The 18,552-nt window shown below is 57.5% G+C and overlaps 9 protein-coding genes across 9 annotated transcripts; 4 read left to right on the forward strand and 5 right to left on the reverse strand.

Annotated features, from left to right (window-relative positions):
- Positions 1–88: 88 nt before the first annotated feature.
- BDY17DRAFT_323051 (uncharacterized protein) lies at positions 89–1,834 on the reverse strand (the record flags this gene model as incomplete). Its single annotated transcript, XM_033736935.1, has 1 exon — positions 89–1,834. The coding sequence occupies one exon, from the start codon at positions 1,832–1,834 to the stop codon at positions 89–91; it is 1,746 nt and encodes a 581-aa protein (XP_033590751.1).
- A 224-nt stretch (positions 1,835–2,058) lies between these two features.
- Positions 2,059–3,817, reverse strand: BDY17DRAFT_295153 (uncharacterized protein). The gene has a single exon (XM_033733254.1). The coding sequence runs from the start codon at positions 3,804–3,806 to the stop codon at positions 2,118–2,120; it is 1,689 nt and encodes a 562-aa protein (XP_033590752.1). The 5' UTR covers positions 3,807–3,817; the 3' UTR covers positions 2,059–2,117.
- Positions 3,818–3,974: 157 nt separating this feature from the next.
- Positions 3,975–4,793, forward strand: BDY17DRAFT_323053 (Alpha/Beta hydrolase protein; the record flags this gene model as incomplete). Its single annotated transcript, XM_033736936.1, has 1 exon — positions 3,975–4,793. The coding sequence occupies one exon, from the start codon at positions 3,975–3,977 to the stop codon at positions 4,791–4,793; it is 819 nt and encodes a 272-aa protein (XP_033590753.1).
- A 183-nt stretch (positions 4,794–4,976) lies between these two features.
- On the forward strand, positions 4,977–6,356 carry BDY17DRAFT_309478 (uncharacterized protein; the record flags this gene model as incomplete). The annotated part of the gene is made up of 1 exon (XM_033735337.1): positions 4,977–6,356. One exon carries the CDS (start codon positions 4,977–4,979, stop codon positions 6,354–6,356), a length of 1,380 nt encoding a protein of 459 aa, XP_033590754.1.
- A 621-nt stretch (positions 6,357–6,977) lies between these two features.
- Positions 6,978–10,963, forward strand: BDY17DRAFT_278710 (fungal-specific transcription factor domain-containing protein). The gene is made up of 2 exons (XM_033732018.1): positions 6,978–8,651; positions 8,707–10,963. The coding sequence occupies exons 1-2, from the start codon at positions 7,436–7,438 to the stop codon at positions 10,647–10,649; spliced, it is 3,159 nt and encodes a 1,052-aa protein (XP_033590755.1). The 5' UTR covers positions 6,978–7,435; the 3' UTR covers positions 10,650–10,963.
- Positions 10,717–11,758, reverse strand: BDY17DRAFT_123379 (uncharacterized protein). Its single transcript, XM_033729331.1, has one exon. It carries the CDS (start codon positions 11,536–11,538, stop codon positions 10,783–10,785), a length of 756 nt encoding a protein of 251 aa, XP_033590756.1. The 5' UTR covers positions 11,539–11,758; the 3' UTR covers positions 10,717–10,782.
- BDY17DRAFT_295158 (mannose-6-phosphate receptor binding domain-containing protein) lies at positions 11,691–13,184 on the reverse strand. The gene is made up of 2 exons (XM_033733255.1): positions 12,128–13,184; positions 11,691–12,043 (listed from the first exon to the last, which is right to left on the reverse strand). Exons 1-2 carry the CDS (start codon positions 12,950–12,952, stop codon positions 11,870–11,872), a joined length of 999 nt encoding a protein of 332 aa, XP_033590757.1. The 5' UTR covers positions 12,953–13,184; the 3' UTR covers positions 11,691–11,869.
- A 440-nt stretch (positions 13,185–13,624) lies between these two features.
- Positions 13,625–15,121, reverse strand: BDY17DRAFT_248372 (WD40-repeat-containing domain protein; the record flags this gene model as incomplete). Its single annotated transcript, XM_033730906.1, has 1 exon — positions 13,625–15,121. The coding sequence occupies one exon, from the start codon at positions 15,119–15,121 to the stop codon at positions 13,625–13,627; it is 1,497 nt and encodes a 498-aa protein (XP_033590758.1).
- A 2,294-nt stretch (positions 15,122–17,415) lies between these two features.
- BDY17DRAFT_323059 (uncharacterized protein) lies at positions 17,416–17,904 on the forward strand (the record flags this gene model as incomplete). The annotated part of the gene is made up of 1 exon (XM_033736937.1): positions 17,416–17,904. The coding sequence occupies one exon, from the start codon at positions 17,416–17,418 to the stop codon at positions 17,902–17,904; it is 489 nt and encodes a 162-aa protein (XP_033590759.1).
- Between the last annotated feature and the right edge of the window lie 648 nt (positions 17,905–18,552).

Below are 18,552 nucleotides of genomic sequence, written 5' to 3' on the forward strand. Positions count from 1 at the left end.
TGCAGTTGCGTGGATAGGAAGGACATAACCGCCAGGGACGACGTAAGGAATGTCGGACATACTCTCAGCCGGCACTCTCGACAGCCAGTCAGGTAGTGTCCGAGGAAAGGTCAGGCTCAGGATAGACCGGCACCAGCTCTCCTTGGAAATGCATGGGTCTCACATATCCGCGCGCGGAGTTCGGGAGCACCGGCTTGCCAAACATGCGGTAGCTGGCCATTATAACTTGCAGACCGCGCGATATCTCCGCAGCGGAGAATAGGGCGTTGATCTCCGGCTCCCAGCGATGGGCGTACTCTTTGCGTTCCACCCCTCCGTTATCGTGTTGCTGCATGTATACCAACACGATCGACTGATCTTCTGCTCGACAATAATACCCCGCGGGAGTGGCCCTCCGCTCGACGAGGTTCTTGTCGGGATGAGTTAGCTTGATCAAGAGGTCGAGGTCCGCAAATATGGTGATGATGGTGCCGCGCAGCCATTCGTTGAGACCGCCGGGGAGATGTTTTTGGCCGCACAGCAGCTGTGCGACACGCCGTCGCACGCCGTCGGCGAAGCTGTACAGTCCGACTGCCCAGAGGCTGCGGTTGACGAATCTCTCCATGTATGTCACTGTGAAGCCAGCGTGGCGAGCAATGATGATCTCTTCGCCAAGTTCGAGGATCTTTTGCCGGTATGAATATAGCTCGACGCTTCGATTGGCTGCGAGCTCGTTGGGACAGATGGCGCGGGTGTTGTAGAGCAGGTAGAGGTCGTAGTAGGCAACCCGAAGCGACTGCATCTCCAATTCCTCCAGCACATCTTCGGCATCGATGGTGTTGTAGTACATGTTCCAGTAAGTGTCAAACAGTTCCAATTGGCGCGTGATTGCTCGAGCCAAAGGGCATGACGGATCGACGTACGCCCCGACGGCTAGATTTCTCATGATTTTGGCCACCGTTTCCGTAGCGAGAGTTTTGAAAGACTTTGCGGCTTGCTCAAAGTCGGCAAACGGTCCGTGAACGCAATCAGTCTCAATGACCAGTGTCTTGTCCGCGAGAGACATCTTTTCAAAATGAAAGGCCAGATCAGAAGCCCAGATTTTATAGCCGCCACGGAAACTCAATGGGGCGAGCAGCCGACTCAAATCTCCACCGTACCAGCGAGGCGATGCATTGGTCGAGTCTGGTTGCGCGGAGTGTTGAGACATGATTTGAAGACCCGCCTCGACGCTGCGGTCGGCATTCATGAGATCGCATCGGAGTATATTGTACGCGGCGATCAAGACGCATGAAGCAAGAAGCACCGAGGGATCGGTGTGCGAGGCAAGTCGAAGCTCCTCGACAGCTTTGTTGCATTGCGTCAGGGCAAGCACGTTAAGTCGTGAGGCGTCCTCTGCGAGGAGAACTTCGTGCGTCGCCCCTATCGCGACAATCAGATGCCGAATGACCGGACAGGACTTCGCCAAAGACACGACATCGGCCCGCCAGAACTGAGAGTCCTCCATTTGAGTGAGCATCTTGTTCACCGTCATGGTTTGGTAAAAGTCGATGGCGCGGCGTTCATCAGAAGTACACGTAGGGTCCAGGAGCAGGGCGTTTCGAATGGGCGGCTGTCGATATGCTGCGACCAGGGACGTGGTGGTCTGGTTGGAAGTTTGCAATTGCACTGTCCCCTCCTCGCTCGATTGAGCGCGCTTGCGTTTCCCCCGCCGTGCTCGTTTGGTAAGTCTGCTTGTCCGTTGTGCATGGGAGAAGACCTGGATTCGTTCAGAGTCGGAAGAATGCGACAGGGAGGAGGATGAGGCCGTTTTGACCACCCAGAGAAGTCCGGCGTTGGGCGCCGGAGGGCCCATGATGGTTCACGGAGTAGAGAATAAGAGCATCGCGGGCTCTTTCCACAGGAATGAGCTCAACGGCGATGTACGTTTATGACGAGGTTGCGAACATGACTGGATGTTTCGAGCTGAATACTGCCCTGTGTATGTAATGTTCGGGTAGTATTTACATAAGCAAGCGGAAAGTGGGGGCCGGTGGAACCAGTGGAGCCGGTCCAGAACGGTGAGAGAACGTCGAGTAGGTATAGGTACAGGTAGTTGAATATATGGACTAATTATTACATGCAGTAGACAAGCCTCTTCATCCTTGTAGGTACATTGAGCAGAGACTCAGAGGAAGTAGGTGTTCCCATGCCAGGAACGGCATTTGCTTCTGCACCCGTAATTCTTGCTCCATGACCCATCCCTGGGCTTGGAAATCGCTGCTCTTCTCATACCATTGATTTGCAAAGTGTAGAGGAGCTCGAGCCGCAGTGGCTCTGCCGAGCAGACCGTCTTCTCCTTCAATGAGGTAGAAGGTGAGCCGACAAAGCGTATCGGCGGTCAGAGTTGCAAGCTCGATGTAGTAACTCCGCAGCATCTCTTCACCGCGACTGGCATGAAGTTCCGCCACGGCTTCTCGCAGGAGCAAGAGACAGATGTAGCACACGGCCTGACAGTAAGCGCTGACGATCGGTTTATCAGGGGATGTGGCCACCCTGCGGGTCACACCACCTTTGTCTTTGATCGTGAATTCTGCCCAAGACCGCGGAAAGTTGCATGTTTCGAGGTCAAGAGTCACTTCTGTGCAGTACTGGTCTTGCCAGCCTAGGAGCTTTCGCTCCATGTCCAGGCACGCTAACAGCGAGCGCCCGACGGCATCGACGTCGGGTTGAGTGGGCCCGCGAACCTCGTCGGCGTCCGCAAGAAGGCCGGGGATCTTGACGGCCAGCTGCATCAAGCTCTCTGTGATTTCCGGCAGCAGTTGCATTGTACCAGGCCATGGATGCCAGAGCTCGATCGGTACGGGCATCGCGACCCGCGAAGCCAACGACCGTAACAGAACCGTCTGTCGCAGCTGCGTACGTATATAGCCAGCGGCCAGGCTTGGAGAGGCCCGCAGCTCCTTCCAATGCATATGGGTCAGGTGAACGAAGCCCTCATACAGACCTCTCACCCCAGAAGCGAGAGGGCGAAACAGATCCAGGTGAAATAGCCCCAAGGCACAAGCAATTACGCTTTCCACGTCGTACACCTGGGTTTTCAGCGCGATCTGCATGGTTCGCACGGCGAAGTTATGCCTTTTCCGAGACTCGTGGAGGAGGCGGGGGTCGTTGAGGGTGGAAGCCGGTAGCAGCAGACACAGGCTGTCGTTCGCGGCCAAGACGCCCGGCGGACTCGACGAAGCCAACCAGTCCCGAAAACCGTCGACCGCAGTCGAACGAGTAGACTTGGCACCGGAGCCGATCAGGCTGGCGCCAAACATTTCAGCCAAGGTGTAGCGGAAGACATCGGCGCTGTGGGGTGGAGATCGAATTGGATCGTCCCAGAACTCAACTTCGTCGCCATCATCGGCCGAAGGCGTCGCTGAAATCAAGGTTGCTGAATCCGACGGCGCTCCATACATCGCTATCGAAGATCTGGCGTACTCGCTGGCCATTGTGTCGTGAGAGGACATCCCTGATGAGTCGGACGAGGCTGGGGTTTGCGCACTTGACGTTTGAGTGCTCTGGCTCCTCGGCGGCCCTATCTGACGACGACTAAGGCGTTCCAGTGCACGTCGGCGGATCTGCTCTCCGGCCGGCGTGTGGAATATCGGCTGCGTGGGCGGCATTGCGTTGGCAGTTGACCACCCACAAATCTGAAGCCTGCCAGACAGCAGGGTGATGCGGGAGACATGGCAAGTCGAAACCCAACCTTCGCTGGGAGCCGGCGTGCTCCATTCGGGGACTGCTGAGGTGGCATTCGGCGGGGAGTGAAATCGATGACTACCTAATAAGGTAAAGTACATCCTGCCGTGGCCCTCTAAATTGAAGATCGTCGTCCCGACGTCCGTTAGAAGACGAATGTAGAACAAGTCCACCGTAGTTTGGCTCATTCACATGCGACAGACAGCTGAGCTCCAACGCTCTATTCAAGGCTGACAACTTCGGGATATGACAACTGACGATGCCGAGTGATGGCTTCAATTAGTGGAGGGGTCGCCAATAACGGCGAGGGACTGCATTATCAAGAGTTGAACGTCGAGACCGGCAAGAACACCGTCTTAATGATCCATGGCGCTCTCCGTTCCGGCGATGACTGGGACTTGATCGTACCTCACCTACCCCGAGACTACCACCTTCTGATCCCCGATCTCCCCGGTCACGGACAATCTAAAGATATCCTGCCGTTTTCGAAAAAGCTATCAGCACGCCTGCTGGCCGACCTCATCAGGAAGAAGGCGCTCAACGGCAGAGCTCATGTCATTGGATTCAGTCTCGGCGCCGGAATAGGGGTACAGCTTATATCGCAGTACCCTGACCTTATCGATGTCGTCTTCCTCTCCGGATACGGGGCGGTCTCAGCTCCCCCATCCGCCGTAGCAGCTGTTCTCTGGGCGCAGGAGCGCGGCGAAGCGCTTCTTCCAAAATCAATGATCTCGTGGCTGATGGACGGCACGGATCTGAGCTCGTCAGGATCTACGGTACCAAGTTATGCACTTTGTCGTTCCATCGCCGATAACATACACGCTGGAGAGGAGCCTTCCCCCTGGCCAGCAAGGACTCTGATCGTCGCTGCTGGCAAATCTGGCATCCTGCCCACGGCCGATAATGCGGATGCTGCGAGGAGGCTGCGAGAAATTGCGTCGACTGTGCAGCCGGTTGGACAGACGAAGGCGTATACCCACCGGCAGATGCGGCACCCGTGGTGTAGGCAGGCGCCGCAGTTGTTTGCGCAGACGGCCACCATGTGGTTTGAGCATGGCACTGTTCCAGAGGGGTTTGAGGAGCTTTGAGGCATGACGTCGGAGGTGAGTTTGATCGGAGGGCGATCGGGAAGGTGCGATGGTCGTGCCTTCCAGATTCGGAAGAAAATCGAGCAAACATCGTCATCTCATATCCGTCCTGGAAGTTTTCTCCTTCAGGCCCCTCTATCCTCACCATCTGTCCTCAGCCTCTTCGCAACCCACAAGATCAGAATGACAACCACCCCGTGTGTGGCTGGCGCTCTGCCTGCCCGCGTGAAAAAGCTCGAAGAAGCGCACGGGAAGTTTGAAGAAGCCTACCATAAGCTCAACGATGAGCATAACTCCACAAAGGCGGAGAATCGGAGGCTGAAGCAGGAGTTGGACGAGCTCAAGCAAGATGTTCTGAAGCAACGCGAGGATACGAATATGAAGACTCGATGGCTCACTGCGATGCTGTCGCGGTTCTACACCGACCAACATTCAGCCGAAGCCAGAGCCGCGACAGCAGGCCAACTTGATCTAATTTACCGACAAAACCCGACCACCAACATGAGGAGCAAGGTCGGAAGCCAACCAGGGTTGCTGAAACAGCCTACACAAGCACAGCTCAGAGCAAGAGAACCGGCGCTTACGAAGCTCACCGAGCAGGTTCAAGCATCGGACCTGGACTTTGACCCCATCGCTTCCAATGCCATCACACCGACTCACGCAGACCAGCCACCGCAGAAGCAGCGTGAGCCTGAAGTCATGCAGACCAAGACTGCGGGGATCAAAATGATACCGACCCACGCGGCTGGCGCAGCGATGAAGAAGTACAGCCAGCAGGAGTTGAAGCAGATCAGAGACAACGACACCACGTCTGCTCACGGCGCACCCCCATTGCCACTGCAGTACACGATTGCACTCAAAGCCGTCCAAGCGCAGATCGCGTTATTTGAGGCGAAAACCAGCGCGGTGGCCGCGTCGGCAGCATCGACGCAGACTACGCAGGCATTGGACAGACTGACGCACTATCTCGGAACGGTTGATAGACGAGTCGGGTCGCTTGAGATATCGAAACAGGTTCTCCAAACCGGCATTGCAACGATGAGCAGACATGTCTCCGAGGCTCGGACCGACATGTCAGGAAGCCTGGAGAATATGTGGGAGAATGCGCAAGAAGAAGCATCTCGGCAACAGCAACAACTTGACGACATGCGAAAAGACGTCGATCTACTGAAAAAGGGGCTTGAAGAGATGGGCAAGAAAGACGACAAAGTTCTTGAGGAGCTCGAAGAAGTGCGAAAAAACGAAGCCGAAGTGCGTATGAAGCTTGACAGAGTGCGGAAGAATGAAGCCAAAGTCCAACTTGAGCTCGACAAAGTGCGAGAGGACGACACGAAACTGCGCAACGACCTTGGAGACGTGTGGAAGGATATCAAACTGGTGTGGAAGGAGATCGACCATCAGTGCGACGAATTCAAAGACCTGGACCGGGACGTGCGTCGACTCATGGACTCCCGGGATGGGCACGGTCGCGAGCTGGACGGCATCCATGCACATCTCCGTGATGTCCAACGACGGCGTCAGGACGGGTATGGATCCGACAGCAGACGTTCGGGCTGCCGCTAGCATGTGGTCTGCGGACAAGTGAGGAGGAGTTGAAACCGCAATTCAGTCACACAACTCGGAATTGTGCAGGGCGAATTCGAATTGTTTGTGTCTCATGGCCGGCAAGCCAGCGACTCCAATCGGCGTCGGGACATTGCCTGAGCAAGGTCGATAGGAATTGACAATTGCAACTAATGCAAATACACACTTTCAGTCCCAATAGTGCCCGCTCAATCCAACCGATTTGTGTGTAGAGGCGCAACGAACCAACCAAGGAAGAGTGTTGATATTAGTGATCACTTAAAGTATTTGAATTTGCTTTAAAGCGCGGTGACGAACAAGGCTGAATCGGGGTAGTCATCCGCCATCGATCCTCTTGCCTGAGATCAAGACATGTGTGGGATGCGATTGTCAGACGAGATAACGAATGTGCATGGAAACGATACGAGTGTCTACCAGGTCCCAGCCAAAGCATTGGGGGAGTCGAGAAGGTCTGATGAAATAGGGATGTAGTGAACCATGGGAGCGGGATTGTGCATGCAGCACGCATGGGTGTGTGGGGGGCAGAGCAGGGATTGGCCTCGGCAGGATCTGGCCCTCATTATGACGCTTTTCGACGGCTTCGCTTCCACCAACCGGAGAGTGAGTGTTGTGATGTGGTACTAGCTGCTGTCTCTCCATTGATCAAGCAATCCGTCGACTGCAAGGTTGTTTCTCGATCCGTCACCCTCGATCTCGACCACCGGCCTACCTGTACATCCGCCTGCCTCTCTCCACCACCTACGCTAACCCCACTCCCTTATTTGTCTACGCCGGAGAACCGCGCGGAGTTAAGTCGTCCAGGCTGAAAATCACCGGGACTGGCAACGTACGGCAACTGTGCACATTCCCTCATTCCAATCGATCTTCGTACCCTACGTCTCGACCTACGCCACTTCACATCGACAAGGTCGGCGGGCAAGACGAGCCTCAGCTAGGAGGAGGGAAGACGCTGGGTTGCAGGCAATGACAGCTCACGCGACTCCCCCGAGCGCGGAACCAGCTTGAAAGAGAAGACAGACACCCGACGGACGCCAACGATCACGGGCACACAAGGCACAATGCAGACGCCAGGTTTCGATGGAAGCCAGGGCGGCAGCGAAATCGACTTTGGTACTCCCCTCAGCCTCGGCGGCATCGATGCCATGATTCGAGCGGGCGACGGCGCAAACCTGGCCAGCTATCCGGCTCAGCAGATCGGGATGGGCCATGGACATCCAAGCACCCTCGACCCCGCTCTTCACTCACAAAACCCATTGGCCTCAGGACAACGGCAACAAGGCTTTGCCGGCAATGGGCGACAAGGACGCATGGGCGAGTCGGAGAACACGAGCCCGGACATGGACATGGACATGTTCGACGGCACCGAGAACAATGATGCGAGCGCGCAGCGGCGACAAAGTGAAAACGCCGACGGCGCTGACGGCGAGCTTCGCCCGTCATGGAGCGAGCTCAAGACCAAGGCGGGCAAGGAACGCAAACGGCTGCCTCTGGCTTGCATTGCCTGTCGGAGGAAGAAGATCCGGTGCTCGGGTGAGAAGCCGGCGTGCAAGCATTGCCTTCGCTCTCGCATCCCATGCGTCTACAAAGTCACCACCCGGAAAGCGGCGCCTCGGACGGACTACATGGCTATGCTGGACAAAAGACTCAAAAGGATGGAGGAGCGAGTCATCAAAGTCATTCCCAAGGAAGAACAGGGCATTGTGTTGAGCACCGGCCGAGCAACTCTGAAGCCTCCCTTACCCCCGGCTCCTTCCAAAGGCACTAATGCGTCCAAGAAGCGCATGGCGGAGACGGCTTTTGCCGATGAACTGAATCAGTGGGCTGCCTCCAAAGACGTCCTGCCTGATCGCAAGACGCCCACAACAGCTGAGCCGGACAAGGGCTCCTCGCAAGCGCAAGCGCAAGCTTCCGACGAGTACAATCTCCTCCGCGAGGGCGCAGACAAGCTGCCCTCGCGAGAGTTGCAAGAGCATCTGTCCGAAGTCTTCTTCGATTCCGTCTACTGCCAGAGTTATCCCTTACTCCACAAGCCAAGCTTCATGCGCAAGCTGGCACAAGGCCAAGTGGCGCCCGTGTTGATGCTGGCCGTTTGCGCCATGTCGGCTCGCTTCTCCACTCATCCCGCCTTTCGATCGGAGCAGCCAGCCTTCCTTCGAGGAGAGACGTGGGCGAGCGCGGCTCGAGAAATCGCGCTGAAGAGATACGACACCCCCAACATTACCATCCTCATCGTGTATCTGATCCTTGGACTCCATGAGTTTGGTACTTGTCAAGGTGAGCACCTGCACTTCCCATTCATTGACCACCAACCTGCTGACCCTGCAACCAGGTGGCCGAAGCTGGATGTTCGGCGGCATGGCGCAGCGCATGGCGTACGCATTGCAACTGCACAAAGATCTAGACCACGATCCCAAAACTCGCAACGCCGCGGAGAAGAGTGAGCTCACGTTCACGGATCGCGAGATCCGCCGCCGAACGATGTGGTCCTGCTTTCTCATGGACCGCTTCAATTCCAGCGGCACCGAGCGACCCATCTTCATTAGCGAGCAGTACATCCGCGCCCAGCTACCGATTAAAGAAAGCTACTTCCAGATGGAGATTACCGGGCCCACCGAGGACCTCGAAGGCAATGTCCCCAATCCCGTGGAGCCCAGTACAGGGCAGGTGTCGAATGCGAAAGATAACATGGGCGTCACGGCCTATCTCATCCGACTCGTGGCCATTTGGGGACGCCTGATCAACTATATGAACCTGGGCGGCCAGCAGCTCGACGAACATCCCATGTGGGATGCACAATCCAAATTCCATCAGATCAAGCAGGCAGTCAAGGATTGGAGAGACGCACTGCCGGCATCGATGGAGTACACGCCGGAAAATCTCCAGAACCACGCCAGCGAAAAGATTGCCAACCAATTCCTCTTCTTGCACCTCGTCCACAACCAGATCGTGCTATTCATCAATCGCTTTGCACTCCCCACGCCTGGATCAAAAGCCAGGCCCCCAAAAGAGATGCCTGCAGAATTCCTGTCTGAAGCAAAGAAAACGGCCCTCGAAGCAGCAAACCAGATCTCCAAATTAGTGCATGAGGCCATGGACTACCAAGTCGTCGCGCCCTTTGCAGGCTACTGCGCCTTCTACTCCAGCACCGTGCACATCTACGGCGCCTTCTCGAATAATGCCGCGCTGGAGGCGCTGAGCAAGCAGAACCTCGCGTGCAACATCAAGTACCTGACGAAGATGAAGAAGTACTGGGGCATGTTTCACTTTGTGACGGAGAACCTGCGCGATCTCTACCGCCGGCACGCGGACGCTGCGAAGCCGGGTAGTAAGGGAGGGGTGGGAGGAGCAGCGCCGAAAGATAACAATGGCGACCAGACAATCTTTCAATACGGGGATTGGTTTGACCGATATCCGCACGGCGTCAGCGGGACGGATTACGAGGAGCCGAGCGCCGAGACGAAGAAGGAGCCAGGCGCCGACGCGGTTCTGGGGCAGAAAAGCGATTTGCAGACCGTCGAGGAGTTCTTCTCCAAAATGTCGCCGCCTAGTGCCGCCGCCGCGCAGAAAGATGCGCAGCAGCAACAGCCGCAAAGCCGCAAGATGGCGAAGAAGCGGCAGACAAAGGCGCAAAGCAAGCCGTCTCAGGACTCCCAAGCTGCTGCTGCTGCTCCTACGGCGCCACACGGCGCAGCCAGCAATGACGAAATGCAGGCCTTCGCAAGCAGCCTCCCGGACTTCACCCAGCCTTCCACCGGCTTCGGCATGCCGTCCCAGCAACAGCAGCAGCTGATGGGAACCATGCCCTCCCATCAACAATTCCTCTCCCAGCTCGACCGCCAAATCGTCCTCGACTCCTACGCCGGCCTCGACAACTACACCTCCCATCCAATGCTGGGCCTCGGCGGGCAACAACAGCAACCGCAGCCCCAGCAACTAGACGATCTCGGCAACTTCGACTTCGCCGGCCTCGCGCCCACCGATAGCATCAGTCCCGAAGGCGCCGGTGGCGGCAATCTGTTCCCCGACACCTCGATGGCGTGGTTCATGCCTTTCAACATGGAGCCGCCGCCGGCCGCGGGCGGCGAGGATGGAGGGAATCTCTTCGCCGGCACGAATTTCGATTGGTCGCCTTTTGGGAATCCCGGGGCCGAGTTGCAGGGCACGGGGCTCACGCCGGGCGTGGATTTGGGGGTTGGTGGTGAGCCTGGGGGTCCGACTGATGGTGCCGGCCGTGCTGGGGGGCATTTGGACGTGCTTGAAGATTTACGATAGCCATGAGGGAATGCTTCGCTGTGGGACATGTGTGATGAGATCAGCTTTCTCCCCAAAAAGTTAAGATGTGAGATAGGAAACGACCTACCATTCCCATCAAGTCTCTCCTGTTCTCCTCGTTAGACCCATCACATCAATTCTGCCGCGGCTTTACAATCCCATCATGCACAATATAAAACGCCACCGTGCTATCATCATCCAACGTAGCAAGCAGCAACCGCTTCGGCACCTCAAGCCGCCACTTCCTCTCCCCCTCCTCCAACCCAACCTGGTCCCGCCCCATTACATCAACATCAACATCCTCAACCTCAACCTCAACCCCCAACCCCACCTCCCCGCGCCGAAAAACTTCCACCCCCTCCGCAGGCCCCGGAACAGCGCCAAGCCCATCAAACACCTCCCCAAATTTCCTCAACGTCCAGCGCTCCCGCAGCTGCGTGGGCAACACCCATTCCCTTTGCGGCTGCACAGCCAACGCCTGCCCTGCGTTCCCCGCCGCTTTCTGCGCTTGCAGGAGCGCGATTTGCTCGTCGGGGTGGGTGTAGAGGCGGGCGGGGGGGAGGCCTGAGAGCACGGGGCGGGGAAGCGGGGAAGAACTTGGATTCGCGTTGGAAGGGGATGGGGAAGCGTTGTAGTGGATCCGGATGTCGGTCCAGTTGTGTTGGAATTTGAGCGTGTGGGCTACTTGCAGGGCGAGGTGTTGGAGGTGGGGAGAGCAGGATTTCACGGGGGCGGTGGTGTTGAGGAGGGTTTGGAGGGATGAGGGGGCCGGGTGGGGGGTGTTGTTGTCGCGTTGTGCGCCCATGGCTTTTCCTTGTGTGGCGTTATTGGTTTGCGCGGATTGGTCTACCGTTGGAGATGGAGTGTGGTGAGAGGTGAGGTTGTTCATGTTGAAAAAGGTGCTGACTCATCAGATTCACTCTCCCTCTGTTGCCCGAAAGGGAAACTTGGGCGTTCCATTGGGATAGACTCGGGAGATCATCGAGTGGTAACAAGGGCTCTTGCGTCGACATGTCCGATCCATGTCAGACAACTAAAATGCACAAGATAAGTCAGAATTTACATTGATAATTCTTATACAAGGCCTGTAGGTAGATTCGCAACCTTCCCCACATTCCCCAAGTCTTCATCTCGTCTACGCAAGAAACTCCGTCGTGTGCTACAGTTCATACCCAAACCCAGTCGCCCGCAAAAACTCCAAAACGCTCCACCTTAAAACGCTATAAATCATCCCACTCCTCATTGAGCTCGTCAATCAAGCGATTCTCCGCCTCGGACGAGTCCCTGCCCGAGCGGCCTCGATTGGCATAACTGAGCGAGCCGTTCATATGCACCGGTCTTCGTCGGCCGGGGATGCAGCGCGCACAAGACGCAGTCACGAGGATGAGGATGTCCTGTGGGGCAATCGCAGCAAATCGTCAGCATCAGGGCTGGCACGCCTGCAAGAGGGAAGTGAGGTGACGGCGGGGGGAAAATACCCGGAAAACGCCCAAGATGCCGGCCCACAGGCCGTAGTTGGGCAGCTGCTTCCATCCCCGCTGGTTCAGGACCATGCGGCTGTACACGCAGCCGCCGACGACGTAGACTATCACCGCCACCAGCGCGATCACGCCAAACACCCCCGACGGACTCAGCTCCTGCTTCGTTGTCTCAATCCCCGCGCACCCGGCCTTGGTGCGCGCCTCGAAAATGTACGTGCACTCGTCCGGGCTGGCGATGAAGGAGAGCGTGAGTTTGGGGTACAGCGGGTCGCGCTCGCACAGCATGCTGATGATGGTGGTCTTGCGGCGGATGCGGGAGTTGTGCTTCGATTCGCCGTCGCCGTTGCCCTCGCCGTCTTCGTCGAAGTTCGACCGCTCCGGACAGGGCGAGCCGTTGGTGTAGTTGAGGATGAGCTTGCGGCCGCGGATGATGGGGTGGTAGCTCGTCTGCCCGATGCTGTAGATCTTGCCGTCCTGCTCGTAGAAGGCGCTCACGTTCTTCCAGTCCTCCTTGTGCACGCCGACGACGCCCCTCTTTGTGAGATCTTCCACCACGCCGCCGCAAAAGTTCAACGTGAAGTTGTATCCCATGTCGAAGCCCGTGGTGTTCCAGCTGTAGTTGCGCGGATTTGCCGCCGTGCTGAGCGCCGGGTCGATGATGTGCAGCGGATTGAGGTCGAAGAAGGCCCCCGATTTGGCGGACGTGATGGTGCATGGCGTGGAGCGCTCGGCGGCCGGAGTGTCGTCGTCGTCTACTGGATCGGCGAAGGCGTGGTGGGGGAGGGAGAGGAAGAAGGCGGCACTCCAGTAGAGGAGCCTCATGTCGGGAGAGGGGCGACGCTCGCAGCCAAGGAGGCTGCAGCAGCAGGAGGTGGTGGAGTGCGGATGAACAATCGACTGTATATTCTACGGCCAAAGGGCAAGAGCAAGGCTGAGATAGACGCGGTGCAGTGGTGCGCCAAGTGGTGAGAAGAAAAGGGTGTTGGTGGTCGCCGACTTTCTCAGGCAGATTCGCTTGAGCTCGATCCGGACATTCTCGTCTAGAGCCGCTTGGAGCTGGGGTCGCAAGAACCACGAGGATTTTAAGGTTCGGACGTTGCGGCCAGCTGCAGGCGCACTTGCCGAAGGGCCTGGCGCTAGGCCGGAAAGGGTCAAGCGAGCCCCGATGGCCGTTTTATCGACCATCGGCCAGTTTGGCGTTGCGTTTAGCCTTTTCGGGGTGAGGTGAAGTACAGTCCATGTATACGGAGGGATGAAGACAACGGAAAAAGACGACATGCCAAGAGGTCAAAGAATGTATTGATACATTACAGCATCTCCGCCGTCTGCTTCAAGTTTATCCAAGCATACAGTCCCGTGTGATAATTCCCCATCCATTGGTTCCACTGTTGCTTGCTTCGGCATTCCTCGCCATGAATATGATGAAGACAAAACTTGGTCGCCTATCAAGAGAACACAGAATTCCCACCAACATCGCCATGTGGACGGCGCCGTCTACGAGAAGAGCGGTTGCTGCTGCGCTTGCTGCAACAATCTCGCCCTCGCGCGTTCGCGTTCGCGTTCCTGCTGCCTCGCCCGCTCCCACGGATCGCGCCATTGGATGGCATTGGTGTTGTCGATTCCGCGCAGGAGGTCGAGGCCATCGATCATCGGCTGGCCATCGTCGGGGTCGTTGCACTTGTTCAGGCCAAAGTCGATGACTAGGATGCGGCCGTCTTGGCTGGTAGCCACGATGCGACGGTAGTCGGACTTGGCGGCCAACATCCAGCTCGTCGTCCATTCTTCCGCGCGGAAGATCTCGTCGCCCGTCTCAAAGTCGTACACACGCAGGTCAAGGTCGTACGACCCCGACACCACGCGGTTGTTTTGGCTGTCGAGCCAGAGCGAGCGCACGAGTTGGTTGTGGCCGGTGAATTGCTTGACTTCCTTGCCCGTTTCCGTCTCGAACTTGTACGTGATCGTGTCGTTGCCTCCGGCGAGCACATATTGCATGTCTTCGGAGAACTCGACTGCGGCCAGTCCGCGCTCCTTGGCGCTGAATTCCTTAACCAGCTTCATCTGCTCCAAGTCCCAGAGCCTCGCGATACCATCGCCGCTCGCACTAACGAGCAGCTTGCCACGGAGCTGAACTGCATTAACCGGGCCGCGGTGGCCGGTGAGCTCGCCAATGGGCTCGTACGTCTTGCGATCCCACACGATGATGCGCGAGTCCTTGGAACATGACACGATGTACTTGGCATCCAACGCCACGTCCAGCACGCCACCAGTGTGGCGCGATAGACGCTTGATTGGCTCGTAGGTTTTGATGTCCCAGATCAGGAGATCCGAATCCGAGGAGCCCGTGACGAGAATCTCGTTATCGTACTGAAGGCATAGGATGCTGGCGTCATGCCATTGGGAGGGTTGGTGGTAGATGGTGTTGCCATATGCAGTGCCGTTAACACTCGCGGTGGCCAGGTGAAAGTCGGGGTAGTCAACAGTCCTCAGGACCTTTGGACCCATGACGGGCTTGACGTTGGGGCCTCCAATCACACGTTGACAGGTGTAATTGTTGATGTCCCAGACGCGGATGGTGCGGTCACGCGAACCAGTGATGATCTTCTCCTCGTCGAATTGCAAGCAGTAGACGCTATCAGTGTGACCGGCGAGGTAGATGGCCTTGCCTGCGCCTTTGGCTCCTTTGCGCCAGTTGGCCTCGAGCTCATTGCGAGCCTTGTACATCCTCTTCCATTCCTGGTTGGGCCGGTTAGGGCGACCACATCCTGCGCCACCGACCTGGATCGGAGCGGGAGTGGTGTGGATCTGGCGTTGGTATTTTCGGAGGAAAGCTGTCCGCCAGACGCTTGACTTGTGGGCAACCTCGCGCCAGGAAGAAGACACCAATTCGACACGAGCGAGATCGGGAGCATCCAGGAGTTCGAAGATTTGAAGGCATACTTCGCTGGGGAGCAGCTTCAAGGGGTCCATTTGAGATTCCTCGAGAGACAACATGTCGACGTCTCCATCCGAGTCCTTGTAGGAGTAGTGGGAGGGGCATGGGGAGTTGAGGTCGGCACCGCTGTCGGCGGCGCTAGATAATGAGCCAAGTCTGCTGCGTCGTGCGTTCAGATCTTCACGCATGTCACGGGAGGTCTGACTGTGAACGGAGGGAGCGTATCTGAAAGCAGCTGCCGAGTTTCGTGCGGCTTCGCCACCAGCCATTGTCAGCAAGACATCTTGGGCCGCGTTGTGTGAGCCGGGTCTGGCCATGGCGAAAGCCGGAGGGGCGGGAGTGTCCTTGCGGTCGTTGAACTTTTGGAACTGACGCAACTTGGATGGCCGATCGCCGTCAAACTGACCATTTCTCTTAGAAGGTGAGGTCGGCGAAGCGGGAGCCATGGGGTGACGGGTGGAGGAGGAAGCAGAATCGGCGATGTGGGAGGTGCTTGACCGTCGTATCCGGCCCACATTCCTCGACACGTTTTCTCGGAGTCCGGTGAATTTGTCTCGGGTGGTTTTGGAGAATTTGCGGCCGAGGGAAGTGGAGGACCTGGCGGCGGAAGATGTGCTGCTCTCTGCTGATACGCTTGTGAGGTTACTTGGCAAACGCAGCATCGACGGCCGGCGTTGGCGTTGCACAAACTCGCGAAAGTTCACATCGTCAAACCAAGTCTGGGAGACATCATCAGGGGCGATGGGTGAATGTCGCTCGGCAAAAGATGCTTCATCCTCATGTGCCGAGGGTAGCAACTCCGAGATGTCTGCCGCCGTATCGTCACGCGACAACCTCCTATCCGGAGCATGCAGGTAGGGGGTGAGTTGTGCCATGGATGCCCGTGGGGTGGTGTCTTGTGCCGGCACCTGCTGAAGGTTGCCAAATAGGGATGGTGCGGGAGAAGCGTGGGCGGTGTGAGGTCGGAGATCCGAGGTCGGACGAGGGCGCTGCACGGGCAGTGAGTACTGCGTCGATGGCCATGGGGCTTGCATGATGACGCCGTTTGTGTCCCTCCTCTGACCCGTAATGTCTCTCTACCAACAACGATCCGAGATTTATCTACCGTCTCTTCGCAGCCAGTCCCTTAAGTCGAAGCGATGAAGTGGTGTTCCAATGGTGAAGGAAGAATTCGGGAGGGAAGCGAATGTTGAAGGGGAGGGGAGATTTCGAGATCGCTGTGCGGCACGATGATGGTGAAGAGTCGTGGGCCGGGGGTAATGAGGGTTGCAGATGGCGGTGAAGCGCTGAATGGGCGAAGTGAGGGTCGGGCAGGTGTTGCGAGACAGCCGCGAGAGGAAGGAGAGTCGGACACGGCGGGCGTAATGAGAGGCCGGGGGGAGAATATGAAATGAAGGAAGGGCACGGGTCACTAGTCCAGCGAGGGAGGGAGAGTGTAAGCCGTTTGGTGATGCAGAAGCCCGCCTGAAGTCAAGGGAGTATGAGTGTGTTTGGCGGGAGGAAAGGGGCTGGGATGGAGTCGAGTATAAGTAATCGGGGCCGACGGAGGTTGAGTGGAACAGTCGGGAGTGCCACGGGTGCGGAAGAATGGGTCAGGCGTGAACTGGTGGACGGGCCAGAAGGTAGCGATGGAATGACGCCGGTGGTGGTGCGGCGGTGATGGAGATGATGATGATGATGACAGGTCGGAAGAGAGGGCGCAGAGCCAGAACCGTCTGTGCCCAGCCGGAAGAGAGCAGGGTGGGATGAAGATGGGGGGGGAGTGAGAAGTCTGCGGGCGCGGTGAACTCGAGGAGGACTAACGATCGATGGCACGACCACGCCTCCGTTTGCTTGGCGCATCGCTCTTTCCGCCGCTCAGCCCTTTTTGCGCAAGTCACGGGGCGGGCGCGCTAGGCCGGATGCGGCAGCAGAGGCAGGACCTCGGATGCAGAGGCTGCATACGTCGCTTCCTACTGCGCCCACCCGAAGCCCGCCGTCTCACATCAAACAAACTTCCGCCCGTTCGGTTTCTCGCGCACCCCGCCGCTTGCCAGTCGTGTCCTATACCGTCGCGTGCAGTAAGCGACGCCGTCCTGCTTCGCATCCAAGGAACAACCAGAGACACCTCTGCCCGCTCGCACTGCCACCGCCCCTTCGGAGGATCCACTCGGATCAGGTCATCGAGTACCCCACGGCCCGTGTTCCTTTTCCACGCCCAGAACCACCTCGTACTTCTGATCACCTCATCATCTCATTCTGCACCGACAAACTTCGAGACAGCCTCACTCCTCCTCGACGCCCCAGGCACACCCGTCCATCCGTCGGCACTTCACCCCGGCAAGACCGTTCGCTTGAGACCCAGAAAACAACCATGGCTCCATCCACCTCGCATCGCTCCGACCCACTGCCGTTCCTGTACACGCTATTCTTCCTCTACATCGAGCCCGTCGCGACCGCCTCCGGAGCGTACATGGCCCACTTGCAGCAGAGCGAGTATTTGGCCCTCACGTGGCCCTCGCTCCGCGCCACCACCTTTGGCGGCGTCACCGCTCCCGAAAGCATCGTCCTGACGCAACTCGCCAACATGTACGCCGCCTTTGCCCTGAGCGAAGCTTTGGTGCTACGATCCACTACCGACCGTCGGGTGTGGAAAACTTTCCTACTGGTCCTTCTGATTGCCGATTTCGGGCATCTGTACAGCGTGCGCCTCTCGGGCCTCGAGATCTACTATCGCTTCTGGGAGTGGAATGTCATGGATTACGGTAACATTCTATTCGTGTACGTCGGCGCGCTGCACCGCATTCTCTTCTTGCTCGGCGTGGGCCTCGATCAGAAACGCCCCGCCAAGACCAAGAAGTGAGCAGAATGTCATCGGCGGACGGGCGCGGGCGAGAAACAGCCACATCGACGCCCCCAAAGTCATAAGCGAGATCCCATGCTCCCTCCCACGTGGCCACAACCCCACTAGCACCGCCCACCACCATCACTTCTGCACACACTACACGGTAAGCATAATTCCACCACGGCGCACCGGACTCGCCTGTATCCTGCACAAGCGCCCGGACACTGCGCCACCATGTCGGCAGAGCAGCCCAGGATCCCACGAGCCGTAAAGCCAGACGTCAAGCTACCACGAAATCTATCCGAACCTTTTTCTTCCCTCCCTTCCTTCCCGTACTTTTCTTGCCTCTCCTGGTCTAGACTCGGATGCCTGCAAAGCGAGAGCGCCCAGTGTGTCACATGTGCGTCGCCCAACGGCCTCGACCGAACACACATACATCCGAAGTAATTCTTCCGCGGACGCGCCGTTCGCAGTAAGCCTCCGCGCATGACACCGTCCGTGCCCCCCTCCATGTCGCAATCCCCATCGCTTGCGCAAGAGACACAGCAGCCACGGATCTGCGTCACCCAAGTACGCATCTACTAATCATTTCCACGACCACGTACCTACACCAAAACGAGCAGAAGCGAGCACATGAAGTGCCAAACTCACGCATCCACATGCCCA

This window comes from Neohortaea acidophila (genome assembly GCF_010093505.1).
Source record: "Neohortaea acidophila strain CBS 113389 unplaced genomic scaffold BDY17scaffold_4, whole genome shotgun sequence".
NCBI classification, from domain to species: domain Eukaryota; kingdom Fungi; phylum Ascomycota; class Dothideomycetes; order Mycosphaerellales; family Teratosphaeriaceae; genus Neohortaea; species Neohortaea acidophila.

Excerpts from the sequence above, each read along its gene's own strand:
- BDY17DRAFT_295153 (XM_033733254.1), bottom strand. The coding sequence starts at position 3,806 with ATGTACTTTACCTTATTAGGTAGTCATCGATTTCACTCCCCGCCGAAT.
- BDY17DRAFT_278710 (XM_033732018.1), top strand. The coding sequence starts at position 7,436 with ATGCAGACGCCAGGTTTCGATGGAAGCCAGGGCGGCAGCGAAATCGAC. Across the intron at positions 8,652-8,706 it reads TGAGTTTGGTACTTGTCAAG|GTGGCCGAAGCTGGATGTTC; the intron begins GTGAGCACCTGC and ends CCCTGCAACCAG.
- BDY17DRAFT_123379 (XM_033729331.1), bottom strand. The coding sequence starts at position 11,538 with ATGAACAACCTCACCTCTCACCACACTCCATCTCCAACGGTAGACCAA.
- BDY17DRAFT_295158 (XM_033733255.1), bottom strand. The coding sequence starts at position 12,952 with ATGAGGCTCCTCTACTGGAGTGCCGCCTTCTTCCTCTCCCTCCCCCAC. Across the intron at positions 12,044-12,127 it reads GCATCTTGGGCGTTTTCCGG|GACATCCTCATCCTCGTGAC; the intron begins GTATTTTCCCCC and ends ATTGCCCCACAG.